The 15,417-nt window shown below is 43.6% G+C and overlaps 1 protein-coding gene across 7 annotated transcripts in view; it reads right to left on the bottom strand.

Annotated features, from left to right (window-relative positions):
• PKNOX1 (PBX/knotted 1 homeobox 1) overlaps positions 1 to 15,417 on the bottom strand; it is a 50,372-nt gene that overhangs the window by 4,975 nt on the left and 29,980 nt on the right. For all 7 annotated transcript variants that reach the window (XM_084873666.1, XM_084873672.1, XM_084873671.1 and 4 more), the window contains 5 exons: positions 12,996 to 13,095; positions 11,755 to 11,852; positions 6,274 to 6,402; positions 3,234 to 3,310; positions 246 to 418 (listed from right to left, as the gene is read on the bottom strand). In XM_084873666.1, coding sequence (XP_084729792.1) covers positions 246 to 418; positions 3,234 to 3,310; positions 6,274 to 6,402; positions 11,755 to 11,852; positions 12,996 to 13,095 — 577 coding nt within the window. The remainder of the gene's footprint in view (positions 1 to 245; positions 419 to 3,233; positions 3,311 to 6,273; positions 6,403 to 11,754; positions 11,853 to 12,995; positions 13,096 to 15,417) is intronic.

Genomic DNA, 15,417 nt, shown 5'->3' with positions numbered 1-15,417 from the left:
TGCCAGGGGTGACGAGTGAGCGGAGGAAAAAGAAGGACGGAAGGGCACAGGACACAATGCCCGTGGACGCTGGGTCTTGGTGTGGGTCATTTTCATATGTGCTGTGAGCGTCTTACACACAGGCCCCAGGATGATGCTCCCTGATTCCAGATGCAGGAACAGACAATGCACACACCTTGGTTCCTGTTCCCGTAACTCACAGGAGGTCACAGTGCTTAGGATTCACACCCCGCGGTATCCCGTACCTTCCGGCATGGCGAGCTCACTGGGCGGTGGCTGTGAGGCTCCGGATGCAATGGAGTCCGGCCAAAACCTCTGCACCGGTCTGTTCTGCGCCGTTTTCTTCTTTGTTTTTGGAGTTTCTGAACAACTAGAATCCAACATTGGCTGAAGAATTCGTCTTCTAGCATTGATGAACCTGAGCATTGAGGTCGACAAAGGAAGCACTGTCATCAAACCAGCCTTTTAAAGACCCCTGCAGGAGCAACAAAGTCCTTCCAGTAAGCAAGCTGCTTTATAAATCACACAAAAACATCAGAGTAACTCATATTCCCTACGACAACAGGCATTTAGAATAGTGGCACACATATTATCTAAGTGTCCAGAAAAACAGGGCATGCAGTTTTTAAGATAATCCATTTAAATAAAGACAGACTCCTCCATGGAATCCCCTTTAAAAAAATGTTTTCATTGACTTCAGAGAGAGGCAAGGAGAGAGAGAGAGAGAGAGAGAGAGAGAGAGAGAGAAACATCAATGATGAAAGAATCATTGAGCAGCTGCCTCCTGCATGCCCCCCCTACTGGGGATCCAGCCGCACCTACGCATGTGCCCTGACAGGGAATCAATCTGTGGCCTCCTGGTTCATAGGTCAACGCGCAATTACTAAGCCATACTGGCTGGGCAAAGGTTACTTAACTTAAAAATCCTAAGATTCAAGAACATGTAAAATTGCCTTTGAACACATTCTAATAAAAACAAACAGACTGACTGCAGTCAGTGTCAGTCTTCAGTCTCTTTAGCACAAGGAGACCGCCCGAGAGCCCTGCAGTCCCCGACTCCAGTGGCACCTTGGGTGGAACCCTGCTGTTCCTTTCCAGTACCCGCTTCCTTATTCCTATTCAAAGTTGACATGAGGCATAAACTAATCATGGATGTGTTTAATTTTTGTGAATAAAAAAAAGTAAATAAGTCACCAGAGAAAAAGTAGCTATAATTATTAACTAAAAGGCTTTAGAAAACTTAGACTTTACAAAAGTCATGTTATACTCTGTGTCTAACATTCACCTCTATCAACCAATCACTATCATGACTATACCACAACAGGAAGTCTCAACACAAGCCTGCACAAAAACAACAGGGCACATACAAACATAACAAACACCACAAAACAATGTATCTGAAACCTGCAGAGTTTTGTCAGCACTCTATTGAAAAGAATTAACCAGAAATAGTATGGCCTACTGTTGCTACCCAGATAACAAATAATGGCTCAAGTGCAGGATAATTAAATATTTAATGCAATGCTAAAGCATACCTCCTGAATATTTAATTACATAAACTAGATTTTATCATTTACATCAGAACTTAAATGACCTTCAAGTTTAAGTTTTAACAGTTAAATTAAGAATATAATCATGTTTACAAGTGGTAGAATTTTTAAAAAATATATTTTATTAATTTTTTACAGAGAGAAAAGGAGAGGGATAAAGAGTTAGAAACATCGATGAGAGAGATCAGCCACCTCCTGCACACTCCCTACTGGGTATGTGCCCACAACCAAGGTACATGCCCTTGACCAGAATCAAACCTGGGACATTGAGTTCGCAGGCCAACACTCTATCCACTGAGCCAAACTGGTCAGGGTTACAAGTGGTAGAATTTATGCCATTTCTTTTTTTCAAATTTTTTTAAAATATATTTTTATCAATTTCAGAGAGGAAGGGGAGAGAGAGATAGAAACATCAATGATGAGAGAGAATCACTGAGTGGCTGCCTTCTGCACGACCCCTACTGGGGATTGAGTCTGCAACTGGGCATGTGCACTTGACCAGAATCGAACCTGTGACCCTTTAGTCTGCAGGCCAACACTCTATCCACTAAGCAATACCAGCTAGGACATCATTTCTTTTATGCATGACAATTTTATTAAGCTGAAATCACTTCTTAGGTCTGAATAATAAGTAAATAAACATAAGATGAGTGACTGACAAACAAGATCTAAGTGCATCCTAGATCTTAGTAATATGAATAGCTCTGACTGAAGGGAACACATGTGGTCATGGTCCAGGTATCCCGAGTCACATGTGACACAGAGCAGAATGTCTCATTAATAATCACCATTCTGGGCACCTCTCCCACCCCAGGTGCTGCTGTGGGGCAGGACCACACAGACAGTGAGACTGCCTCCCCAAAGGGACACAACACGTTTCAAAAGGGGGAGAGCTGCAGAGAGGCCACCAGAGGTCAAGATACCTCATTTCGGCTATCCACTACCTGGAAGCTAAGCTAGGAAAACATCAGATTTCTGAATGAATTCGGGGGCTTGGGAGTAGTAATGCAATAGAGAAACACATTTCTAATTGGGCAAGCAGGATATAAGCAAAAAGCCCACAATGAGATGCTGATCATGAAAAATGTAAGTTGAAAGTGTGTGCTGAGCCATGGTCAGGTAGGTCAGTTGGTTAGAACATCAATACCAAGGTTGAGAGTTCAATCACTCATCAGGGCTCATACAAGAAGCAACCAATGACTGCATAAATAAATGGAACAACAAATCAATTTCTGTTTCTCTCCCTCTCAAATCAATAGATTAAAAAAAAAAGTGTGTGCTGATTTATTCTTAAGTATCTACCACCAATTCCAGCACTCTGCAAACAGAGTATTGCTAGTTAAAAGAACTATTTTCAGCCGAAACCGGTTTGGCTCAGTGGATAGAGCATTGGCCTGAGGACTGAAAGGTCCCAGGTTCGATTCCAGTCAAGGACATGTACCTTGGTTGCGGGCACATCCCCGGTAGGGGGTGTGCAAGAGGCAGCTGGTCAATGATTCTCTCTCATTGATGTTTCTAACTCTCTATCCCTCTCTCTTCCTCTCTGTAAAAAAATAAAATAAAATAAAATAAAATAAAATAAAAGAATTATTTTCAACCAAATTTTACTAGATATTAGTGTCAGTGTTTCCAAGTGTTCTATGATGTTTACAGGCACAGTTTTGGAAAGTGGGCGTGTCTTACCAGTTGTTAACTTGGAGTAGTGTCAAATTTGTCTGAGCAGCAATCTGTTTTTTCTCATCTTCTGTTGGGTAGGGATGCTAAAAAAAAAAAAAAAAAAAAAAAAAGCGTTACTATGAACTTCAATTTTTAAAAAGGAACTCAGGATCTCCTAAGTAAAATCCAGGCATACAAATAATCATTTATAAACTGACAAGTACCAATCAATACTGCTTTCAGTTAAACACTTTAGTCTCACAGTTTTTTGTTTTTTAGAAACATCCAAGCAGAATGAAGTGTTTCTCCTGGCTGCCCAGGAGTGCCCTGGAATGGCAGCTGGTTGGAGCTCATGCTGATCAGACCCGTCAGCCTGAGGCTCAGAGATGACATTTTATTGATTTCGTATAGAGAGGAAGGTAGAGGGATAGACAATTAGAAACATTGGGGATGTACCCGCAACCAAGGTACATGCCCTTGACCGGAATTGAACCTGGACCTTCCAGTCCTCAGGCCGACACTCTATCCACTGAGCCAAACCGGTTTCGGCATCCCGTTTTTATTTTAAGTGAACACTCAGTCTGTTGGAAAAGTCACTGTGCATGACCGTGATAATGGATCAGCATCAGAGTGATCTCAGCAGCAGTCTACCTGTTTCTTCCATTCAACTGGCAGCAACTCAATTTGATTTTATGGATGAGCGTATGGCCCCGAGGGAGATGTCATGAAAACGTAAGTATTGCTCTTGCCCTTTAAAAAGCTCATAAAATAAAGGGAGAGAAACCAAAGTACATAAACTAACCCAGATGGTGTGGCTTAGTGGTTGAGCCTTGACCTATGAACCAGGAGGTCCTAGTTTAATTCCTGGTCAGGGCACATACTTGGATTGTGGGCTCGATCCTCAGTGGGGGTGTGCAGGAGGCAGCAGATCAATGTTTCTCTCTCATCACTGATGCTTCTATCACTCCCTCTCCCTTCCTCTTTGAAATGAATTTTTAAAAACATTTTTTAAAAGTGTACAAACCAGAAAACAAACACCAGTGATAAATGCTGTCCTGGAGTACTAGAAAAACTATAAGGATAGCACAATATTAAAAAAAAAAAAAAAAAAAAAAAGGCAGGCAAGCAGAGATAGAAAATACTTCATAGGAGGAAAAATGTGGCATTTTAACTGAATATCTGAGTAGGGTTATTGTTTTAGAAATTATTAAAGGAAGCTTAACAGGAAAGCCAATCAAGTTATATTTATTGGTTATAAAAATCACAATATATTTTAAAATGTCTATTCTTTTTCAGATAAAATGTAAAAGTATTTAATTTTCTTGTGCATTTTTTAGGACATATTTCTAGACATGGTCACCCTGTTCCTTCCCCTGACACCAGCTGTCATGTCCGGCTGGTGGCAATAGCCTAACAGAGAGCGGACACCGGAGAAGGGAAAAGCTGGGGCCTGGTGCTCAGGGAGGGGCAGTCTCAGATCCTTCAACGTTTCCCCTCAGGAAAAGGAGGGATCTCCCTGTCCCCCAGGACTGTTCAGTGACATCACAGCTATCAGGCTCCTGGCCCTCGGGGATGGAGCCCAATGCCAGAAAAAGGGGGGCACGAAACAGTGACAAGGGACAAACCAAGGTGGGAAAGAGATGACTGAGAGCTGCATGTTGGTCTTGGGGCTCACAATCGGAGTGAAAATGGAGACAGGTGCCAAGGGACCCTCAGGCCTGCGACAGGGTGAAGGAAGAGGAAGGGCATGAGGAGACGCGGGCCTGTAAGACACCACCACTGACAGCAATAGCTCCAGGACAGCGACAAAGGATGGGAAAGTGAGGACGTGGCCATCAGCTGAAGACAGGAGCAGGTGACAACTGCGGTGGAGTGGAGAGGCAGATCCCCGGGCCAGCCCAGCTCTTAGGGACAACCTGGGGCCAGGGCGGCTCAAGGAGCAGGCGGCCACTGTACCCCGAAAGCACTGACCGCGGATGGAGGTGCCTGGTCTGAAAGCTTCTTCATGAGGCTGCTGGGCCGGCCTCCTTTCCTTCCGTCTGCCCAGCACCCCTGCTGGCTCTTCTCCTGCCTGAACACGGCTATGGCTCAGCAGGGAAGAGCATCTACTTCCTCTGTTCCCACCTGCTCCTGACAGCTGTCCTGGTCAGTCTGACTCTGGCCACTACCCTGGGAGTCATTTCTGAAAGCTGTTCTGGGTCTCTGGCCTTCCCTGAGGTCGGTGGTGTGAGGACTGAGGCTCAATCTAGTAATGAGTGAGCTTGTCCCATTAAACCCACAGTGTGAGCTTCCTAAGACAAGGCGTCTTCACAGAAGCCAGGGGCTCAGACAGAATGGGATGGTGGGTGCTGCCTGCTGGCCCAACTGTATCTCAAGTTCAACAAGCCATCTGCTGACCACTCTGCTCACATGCTCAACTATCCAGCTCTATCTTGGGGTTTCTTAGTGCACCTCCCTTAAAAATCCAACATAGAAATCACTGCTCTATACCAAGGTTTTGTCCAAATGCATCTTTTCTCTGCCCATTCTCTAATTAACCTCACCCACCCTGTCACCCTTCACGAGTAGCTTCTCTAACACGCATAAGACTAGTATGAGCTGAACCGATTCTCTTTTCATCCTCATTTATGTAAGTTTCTTTTTTTTTTTTTAATATATTTTATTGATTTTTTACAGAGAGGAAGGGAGAGGGATAGAGAGAGTTAGAAACATCGATGAGAGAGAGTCATCGATCAGCTGCCTCTTGCACACCCCCCACTGGGGATATACCTGCAACCAAGGTACATGCCCTTGACCGGAATCGAACCCGGGACCTTTCAGCCGGCAGACTGACGCTCTACCACTGAGCCAAACCGGTTTCGGCCATTTATGTAAGTTTCTTGAAGTGATGTGCTCCATTTTTTGGTAACTCTCCCTTCTGTTCCACACTCAACCCACATGGACCTTAACAAAATACAGATATTAAAAACCAGGCCTACTAGCATGTACAGGCAACTTTTTTCTAGAAAACAAGCCAGAAAGAAGCCCGGGGGGAGGCTGTCACTGTCCGCGAGGTCCGTGGTCTTACCCCTATGTGCTGAAAGAGCCAGGAGCGCATCACACTGGTGGCATGCTTTGGCAGAACGCCCCTCTTGTTCTTGGATGAGCCATCGTCTTGATGCAAGATGCTCAAATCTTGGTTTAACTGTAACTGAAGCTTTTAAACATGGAAAGATAGCGTTAGAGAGCAGAGAAAATTATGTCACTCCCAAGTATCTCACCTTTTCTGATGCAGAAAATACCCAAGGATCTTAGAGATATGGGACTCACAATAGAGGCACATACACTGGAACCCTGTTCGGGCTTTGGTTCCCTCTGTCTTACAACTATTTACACTAGTGCCTCAGCTATGCAGCGGCCCCTCGTCTGGTGAGGCAGATGGGATGGATGCTGAGAAGGCCCCTGAGTCGTTCACCTGCGGACAGGTGAGCCTATGTCTCTCATGCAACACCTGTTCTCATCTTGCTTCTTCCAGGAATGGATGTGATAACATCCAAGATTTAAAGCAACCACTGAGATTGGACAGGGAAGCAAACAGCAACACACAAAGTGCAACAGAGATCACAAAGCGATGGCTGTGGTGAAGGCCTCCTCAGAAGGGCCTCCCCAGCCTCCAGGAACACAGCTTCCCCAATCCTGAGGAAAGCACACAGCACTTCCTGTCATTGCGTTTCAACAGGAAAGTGTGAACCGGCAGTTCTTAGATGAATGTCTCCTGCAAACCTGAGAAAAGACGATGTTACCAGGCCCTGCTGAGGCCAGGCGTTTCCCAGGCTCAGCCTCTCTCTCCCAGCTGCCTGCAGAGATGGTGTCACAGTGGTCACTGCTGGCACCAGGGAAGAAAACAGATGCCCGGGACCCTTGAACAACGCGGGTTTGAACTGTGCAGGTCCTCCTATCGCCTGCGCATAAGTATAAACCCAGGCTGTTCAAGAGTCAACTGCACGGTTTACTAGGTCCTCAGCGTGGACACACCAGGGGCATCTCTGCTGCTTCTCGTGCTTCAATTCAGAAATTTCAGCACACTGGACACTGACCTATGACATGGCAACTTGACTATGGTAGTAGAAATAAGACTGCTAGGCAAAGGAGAAGGGAAAAAGAGAAACATCAACAAAATCTCACCTCTTTGTTACTTCTCCTTTTCTCAAAAAATGCTTTTAATAAATCTTTATTGTTCAGATTATTATAATTGTTCCTCTTCCCCCCGCACCATAGCTCCCCTTACTCTGCCCTTACCATGCCCCCCACTGTCCTCATCCATAGGTGTACAATTTTTGTCCAGTCTCTTCCAACACCCCCCACATCCACCAACTTCCCCCGAGAATTGTCAGTCCACTCCCTTTATATGCCCCTGATTCTATTATATTTGTCAGATTTTTTATTCACTCGATTTTTAGATTCACTTGTTGATAGATATGTATTTTTTGTCACTCTGCTGTTCATAATTTTTATCTTTATCTTTTTCTTCTTTTTCCTCTTCTTAAAGAATACCCTTCAGCATTTCATATAATACTGGTTTGCTGATGAACTCCTTTAGCTTTTTCTTATCTGTGGAGCTCTTTATCTGACCTTCAATTCTGATTGCTAGCTTTGCTGGTTAATCTTGGTTGTAGGTTCTTGCTATTCATCACTTTGGATATTTCTTGCCACTCCCGTCTGGCCTGCATAGTTTTTGTTGAGAAATCAGCTGACAATTGTATGAGTGCTCCCTTGTAGGTAACTAACTGTTTTTCTCTTGCTGCTTTTAATATTCTTTGTCTTTAGCTCTTGGCATTTTAATTATGATGTGTCTTGGTGTGGTCCTCTTTGGATTCCTTTTGCTTGGGGTTCTGTGCACTTTCTGGCCTTGTAAGTCTATTTCTTTCACCATGTGGGAGAAGTTTTCTGTCATTATATCTTCTAATAGGTTTTCAGTATCTAGGTCTCCCTCTTCTGGCACCCCCATAATTTGGATGTTAGTATGCTTGAAGTTGTCCCAGAGGCTCCTTACACTATCTTCATATTTTTGGACCCTTTTTTCTTTTTCCTTTTCCGGTTGAGTATTTTTTGTTTCTTTGTATTTCAAATCTTTGACTTGATTCTTGGGATCCTCTAGTCTGCTGTTGGATCTCTGTATATTATTCTTTATTTCAGTCAGTGTATGCTTAATTTCTAGTTGGTTCTTTTTCATATCCTTGAGGGTCTCACTAAATTTCTTGGCCTTTTCTAGAAGATTCTTGAGTAACCTTATAACCGTGGTTTTAAACTCTATATCCAGTCATTTGCTTTCCTCCATTTCTTTCATTTGTGACCTGTTTCTTTGTCTCTGCATTTTGGCTGCTTCCCTGTATTGATAAAGTGGCTTTGAGTGCTAGGTGACCTATTGGGCCCAGTGGCACAACCTCCCCAATTACCTGAGGAGGTAAGTGCACCTTAACAGTGGTTGGTGCACCCCTTTGTGGGCTGTGTGCATAGTCTTGTTGTAGGTAAGCCTTGATTGCTGTTGGTAGTACTGAGAGGAATTGAGCTCTAGGCCAATTGGCTGTGAGGATCAGTTGTGTCTGCAGTGGGAGAATTTCTGTGCTAGAGACACCTTATGAGATAAGACTTGCAAAAGCCTCTGCACTCAGCTTGGATGGGGCAGATTCTCGGGATGGGGCCAATAGCAATGGCTTCCTGTCAGTTCTGCCCTAAGAGGCCCACCTGTCTTAATCTCTCACAGTAATCGCTGCAAGTACTTCTGAGAGAATGCCGCCATCGAGTTTTGCCTGCTGCCAGACAGTCCAGTTTCTCCTTGAATGAGTCTGCGATCCCAGAGTCTCACTGGAACTGGAACTCAGAGCATTCGGGATCTTTTGTCTCCCTCCTGATTGAGAGAGCCAGTTGCATACTCAGTTTCCAGCCCCCTCCACGTGCATGCCTCCATACTTCTGCCTTCTGCAGCTCCTGTGAGTCTCAGTGTGCTTTTCTCTTTCCTTCTAGTTGTACAATTCCCACTCAGCCAGCCTTCCTGTGTTTCTGGATGATGTCAGTTTTGTCTTTTAGTTGTAGTTTTGAGAAATTGTTGTGTGAGGCAGCAATTTAGGTGTTTACCTGTGCTGCCATCTTGGTTTCTCTACTCCTCTCAAAAAATGTTTTTAAGTGGGTTTGTATTAGAAGTATAATAAAATACCTTTTCCTAGGAATGCAGTAGGAAGTGAGAATCCGAACCCTGCCCACTTCCCCACCAGTGCTGATTCTTTCCACGGAGCTGAGTGATGCTGGGCTAAATTCTCACTCCGCCTTCTGCCATGTGCCCACAATCCTTTCCCACAGTGGGCAGGGACCTGTCCTGGGGGGGAGGGACAGGATGGCACAGGCACATCCAGGGCTGCCACCACTCTGCTGTGCTGCTGAGCTCCACCTGGTTAATGCCACCACCAGAGTAACAACAGGAGTTGTGATAATACCAATTCTCTAGACAAACCAACCCTGAGATTTTCTGACACAGCACAAAAGCACTTGCTGACAAATTGCCCACTCTAATGATTTAAAGCACAAGAGCCCAACCCTTGGCCAAAAAAGAAGGAAAAAATAGCTCAGATCAGCCTAACAGAATCATACATATAACATGCAGGTTTTATTCAAAGAACACCCCACCGAGACCTCTATCAGGTCTATTCTGTTAGGAACCTGAGCAGCCCTTTTCTCTGGCTTTCCTGCCGGCCACATTGGGAGCAATAACAACAGGGAGGACAGGACAGGTAAGGCCAAGGGCACAGTGGGCACAGTGGCCACTGTGGACCAGAGCAGGGGCAGCACACAGGCAGAAGCAGGGAGGGACCTCACTGGGGATCTGCCAAAGGGATCTGGGGTGTGATGTCACATTGAACATGACAAGGTGTTCTACTGAAATAATCCAAACTTATGTTTGCTATTTAAAGTAGAAATTTTTGTAAGAAAATTCAGTTAATTAGGAAACTTCCTTCTCAAACAGCAGGTCAAATGAACCTCTAGCATATAAGTGAGGTATTTGATTTTTAAAAGTTTTCCTCTAAGAATAGCTCACTTTATTTTTTAAAAAACATTTTTACTGATTTTTAGAGAGAGGAAGGAAGAGAAACATGGATGTTAGAACAAAACATTGATAGGTTGCCTCCTGCAGACCCCCACCCCTCCAACTGGGGTTCAAGTCCACAACCTATCTTCACCCGGAATCGAATTGGCAACCTTTCAGTGCAAGGGATAATGCCCAACCAATGGAGCCATGCTGGCCAGAGCAAAAACAGTTCACTTTAATACTAGGCCAACATTCAAACCAGGCCCTGCTCTATGCTTACAGCTATTGTAAGTGGAAAACTACAGGACGGCCGAGGACCCAGTGCCAAGGTGGGTAGGCCTCGCTCCTCTCTCACCCTCACCCCTCTGCTTACTGGGAAGTCACCTAGTCTCTTGAAGCCTCACAACCACTCAGCCATGACCAGCCCCAGCGTGACTACACAACGAAACCTTCCATGAATTCAAAGATAGGAACTCCAGACTAGCTGTGCTGGCTCACACACACTCTAGCCCCCTCAAAAACACCCACATCCCCAAGAGGGGGCCTCACAATGATTAAGAATGTAGAAAATATCTGCACAGGCCAAAGACAAGCACCTAACATAAAGAGGGAATCAATGCTCTTAAGTAAGAACAGGTAACAGAAACATTTTCTTATTTAAACCCAGCTAAATGTAAAAGTGTATTAGTGTGTGAGTGTGTCCAGAACTTAGAGGGGTCTGGAAGACCACCAAATTCAGTCTCATCTTACCAAAGATACAGAGAGGGTAGGTAGGACCATCCCAAGGTATTGGCATGTCACTGCATTTCCAGCTGTTACTTCTGCCCTAAAAGTGCTCTGTGCTCTGGGAGCTGGTGGGCCACGAAAGGAGCAGCAGACCAGCCTTCTTGAAGTAGCGCTCCCAGTGGGCAGTGTACAGAGGAAAAAGGGGAGCCCTCTTTCAGATTTCTCACCACATTAAGCAAGTGCCCCGGACACCCTGAAGCCATGCTTTGGCTTAGCAGAAAGGCCAAGAACAGTTTTTCAGAACACACAGGCCCCAAACCCAGCCAATCCTCTCATGCTGGAGGCGTGGGCAGCTGGGCATGGTCTCAAAAACCTGCCTGCGGTCCTGCTGTGACCTGGAAACTAGAGGGGGAGCACGTCCACATAGCTTCAAATCTCCTGGTGCAGAGACAACTACACAATCCAGCATTAAGCTGGTCTACAGTGGTTGCTTAAGGGAAGAGATAACAGATAATTTTTTTCCTGCTTCCTTAGACTTTTCTGAACTTTGCAACTTTTTTACAATGATAGATCTGAAGAGTAAAAAAGAAACAAAATACTGACATTCAGATTAACTGGAGGCTGCTGCATGAGAGCGAATGAGAGAAGTTATCTTCACCCAGAGAGAATGGCTCCAGCCCGCTCCACCTGCACTTCCACTCGGTGCAGCTCTTCCTCCCCCTCCCGATCCTCCCCTCCCCGCCACAGGGATGGCTCACACACCTGGGAGTTCTGGATCCTGATTGTCCCAGGTGACAACGCCTGTGTCACTACTTGGCCTTGAGGCGTGACGACTGTAACAGGCTGATAAACTGTGCCACCTCAAAAAGGAAGAAGAAAAATTAAATTTATGTCTCAATGGTTTAAAACCAATCTTCTTACTATACTATGAAAAGAATAAAATCTGTAGTTTGATGAGCTTTTTACATCTTTCAAATGATTGATACTTTGCTAGCTGACTTGTCACTGTGAATGACCGAAGTGAACTCACTGCACAAGCAGTGCCCAGGTGACACTGTGCTGACGGGCATCCCTACTGTCCTCACAGACAGTGCACAGGGCACGGCTGGGTCAGGGGTCTGCACTTCCTTCCTTTTGCTTGCCCCTGTTTTCCACTTTCCCCACAATTAGAACGTATCAAAGGTCTTGGCCAAAGGTTTCAGGTGACAAGTATTTTTATTATGTTTCTTTTTTTGGTCAAATGTGCTTTATTTTGCTGTGGAGGTTTCCTTTTGTGCTATTACTTGGGGATTTTAGTGTAAATTGCTTCCCCTTCTTATATTTTCATGATGGTCTTGTATTTGTAATATTCTAGGTGCAACAGGGAACTGGAGAATCTGTCCTCTTCCTATTATGATTAAAAATATATATATATATATATATATATATATATATATTTATATATATATATATTTATATATATATATTGATTTCAGAGAGGAAAGAAGAGGGAGAGAGAGAGAAACATCAATGATGAGAATCATTGATGGGCTGCCTCCTGCACTCCTCACACTGTGGATTGAGTCCACAACCCAGGCATGTGCCCTTGACCAGAATCGAACCTGGGACCCCTGTGATGGTTTTTATCATATAAATTAGATCAAGACTAAGACTGCATTTTTATTTGCTTGTCATCAATTAATGACACACATAAGATTTTTCAGGTGCTGCTAAGAGCACATTTAAAAACAGTTATTTGAGAATTACAATTAGTTTTTGCTATAAAGTTTCAATTCCTATACAAAACCTTTCTTCCCAACATTTTTTGGTAGGGAAACAATTTGTATAAAGTATTTGTCACTGAGAATTAAAAAGAAACAAGCATTCAAGAAGCCTAGATTATGGGACTCCTATTAGGGAACTGGCATTAATTTAAAATTATGTTTATGCAAGTCTCCATTCTACTATGAAGGACTTTTTCTGCAAAAGCTAAGGAAAAGGTGTCCTTTATTCCATCACCATACCTGCCACTGTTGCCATAGTTACATTCCCCTGTTGCAGCGCGGATGCAGGCACCACAATTCCTTGGGGGCTGAGAGTGCCTGTGATGGCACTTTGAATCTGCTGTAAGTCGGAAATACACAAGAAGGGATTATTAGAAAACGGAACACCCATAATTAAAACTTCCTAACAAGTTTATGATGAATGGCATTATTAATAAAGGAGATGCTTGAGGCAAAGGGCACAATCAGATGACAAGCCTTCCATGAAGCAGGTTCTACATAGCTGGAAACCAGGAGAGGGAAGTCTGACTGAATATTAAATGTGATGATCAATACTAAGATATTAGTTTCAATTTGGCTTCTAAAGATTATCTTTCATCTCACTGCATTGTAACCACTCCTTAACAGTCTTGGAGATGTGACTAGGAGACAAAATTACCTAATCTTATCACACAACTTTCCCATTCAATTTGGTGCAGACTTCGTTTTCCAAGAACCAGTGCCTCCTTGGATGTATGAGCGCTTTCAGAAGATTATCCCCCAGGCTGGGGAGGCTCTGGGTGGTGATGGGGAGTCACTCCCGGGCCCACACAGCTTCCATCACCCCGACCTCAGCACAGTGCACATGAGTCCTGCCTCCTGTGTGCGCACTGAGTTTGGAGTACTGGGCCCAGGCCTGGCCCACAGCACACTCCTTGTAAACATTTATAAACATCTTGTCAGAGATTCGAATGATCTGACATTAGATCCAAATGGGTGAATTTACCCACGGCTGATGGCTGGGTTTGTGGTTCACAAGGGAGAGGATCCTGATACCTGGCATCTAGCATGAGGTCTGTTACATGCAGGCACCCAGATTGGGCACACAGGGAGGCAGGCCTCAGATGTGCCCTGTGCTGAGGTCGGGGTGATAGGAAGCTATGTGGGCCCGGGAGTGACTCCAAACAGAAAAAAAGGCAAATTATCAATATCAGAAATGAAACAGGGGATATCAAACATTAAAAGGAGAAAAAGAAATACCATGAACTCAACATATAAACTTGACATAGTAGACAAAATCCAATATGAACTAGATAATTTGAATAGCCCTACAGCTATTAAGGAAACTAAATTTGTAATTTAAAAACCTCCAAAAAAATAAATCTCCAGGTCCAGGTAGGATCACTGAAGAATTCTATCAAACATTTAGAGAAAAATTAATACAAATTCCAACCCCTCCCTAAAAAAACAGAAGAGAAGGAAACACTCTCCAATTCATTTTCTGAAGCTTGTATTATCCTAATGCCAAACATAAATGAAGACTGCACCAAAAAGATAACTACAGGTCAATATCCCTCAATATAGACACAAAAATGCTTAACAAAATATTAGCAATTAGAAGACAATTCGGAAATCCATATAAAAAGAATTACACACCATGACCAATGCAGTTTATTCCAGGAATACAAGGATTGCTCAACATTAAAAGACTCGATGTAACCTACCATATTAACAGGCTAAAGAAGAAAAATCAAATAATCATATCAATCCATGCATTTGAAAAAATTCAATGTGCCGAAACCGGTTTGGCTCAGTGGATAGAGCGTCGGCCTGCGGACTGAAAGGTCCCAGGTTCGATTCCCTTCAAGGGCATGTACATTGGTTGCGGCACATCCTCAGTAGGGGGTGTGCAAGATGCAGCAGATCAATGATTCTCTCTGATTGATGTTTCTAACTCTCTATCCCTCTCTCTTCCTCTCTGTAAAAAATCAATAAAATAAATAAAATTAAAAAAAAAAGAAAAAAAAAGAAAAAATTCAATGTAATAAAAACTCTCAGAAAAATAGCTGGAGAACTTCCTCAATTTGATAAAGAGAATCTAGGGGGAAAAACTACCATGAAAATAAAAATTAATAGTGAAAGGCTAACCACTTTTTCCATAAGATTGGAAACAAGCAAAGGATGCCTGTTCTCACTAATCCTATTCAGGATAGTACTAGATGTTCTAGCTAATGCAATAAAGCAAGAAAAGGAAGTAAAAAGGATAAAGATCACAAAGGAAGAATCAAAACTGTCCCTATTTGCAGATGACATGACTAAATAGGCAGAAAGTCCTAATGACTCTATATAAAGGACTGTTATAACTAGTTAAGTGGGTTCAGCAAGGCCATAGGGTACAAGATAGTCATTTAAAAACCAACTGCAAGCCGAAACCGGTTTGCTTCAGTGGATAAAGCATCAGCCTGTGGACTGAAAAGTCCCAGGTTCGATTCCGGTTAAGGGCATGCACCTTGGTTGCAGGCACATCTCCAATGGGGGTTGTGCAAGAGGCAGCTGATTGATGATTCTCTCTCATCGATATTTCTAACTCTCTATCCCTCTCTCTTCCTCTCTGTAAAAAAATCAATAAAATATATTTTTTAAATAAAAAATAAAAACCAACTGCATTTCTATAAACTAACAT

Source organism: Pipistrellus hanaki (assembly GCF_964339955.1).
Source record: "Pipistrellus hanaki genome assembly, chromosome: 2".
Classification (NCBI taxonomy): domain Eukaryota; kingdom Metazoa; phylum Chordata; class Mammalia; order Chiroptera; family Vespertilionidae; genus Pipistrellus; species Pipistrellus hanaki.
Note: the sequence above shows the minus strand (reverse complement) of the source record. Positions and strands in the feature narration are given on the sequence as shown.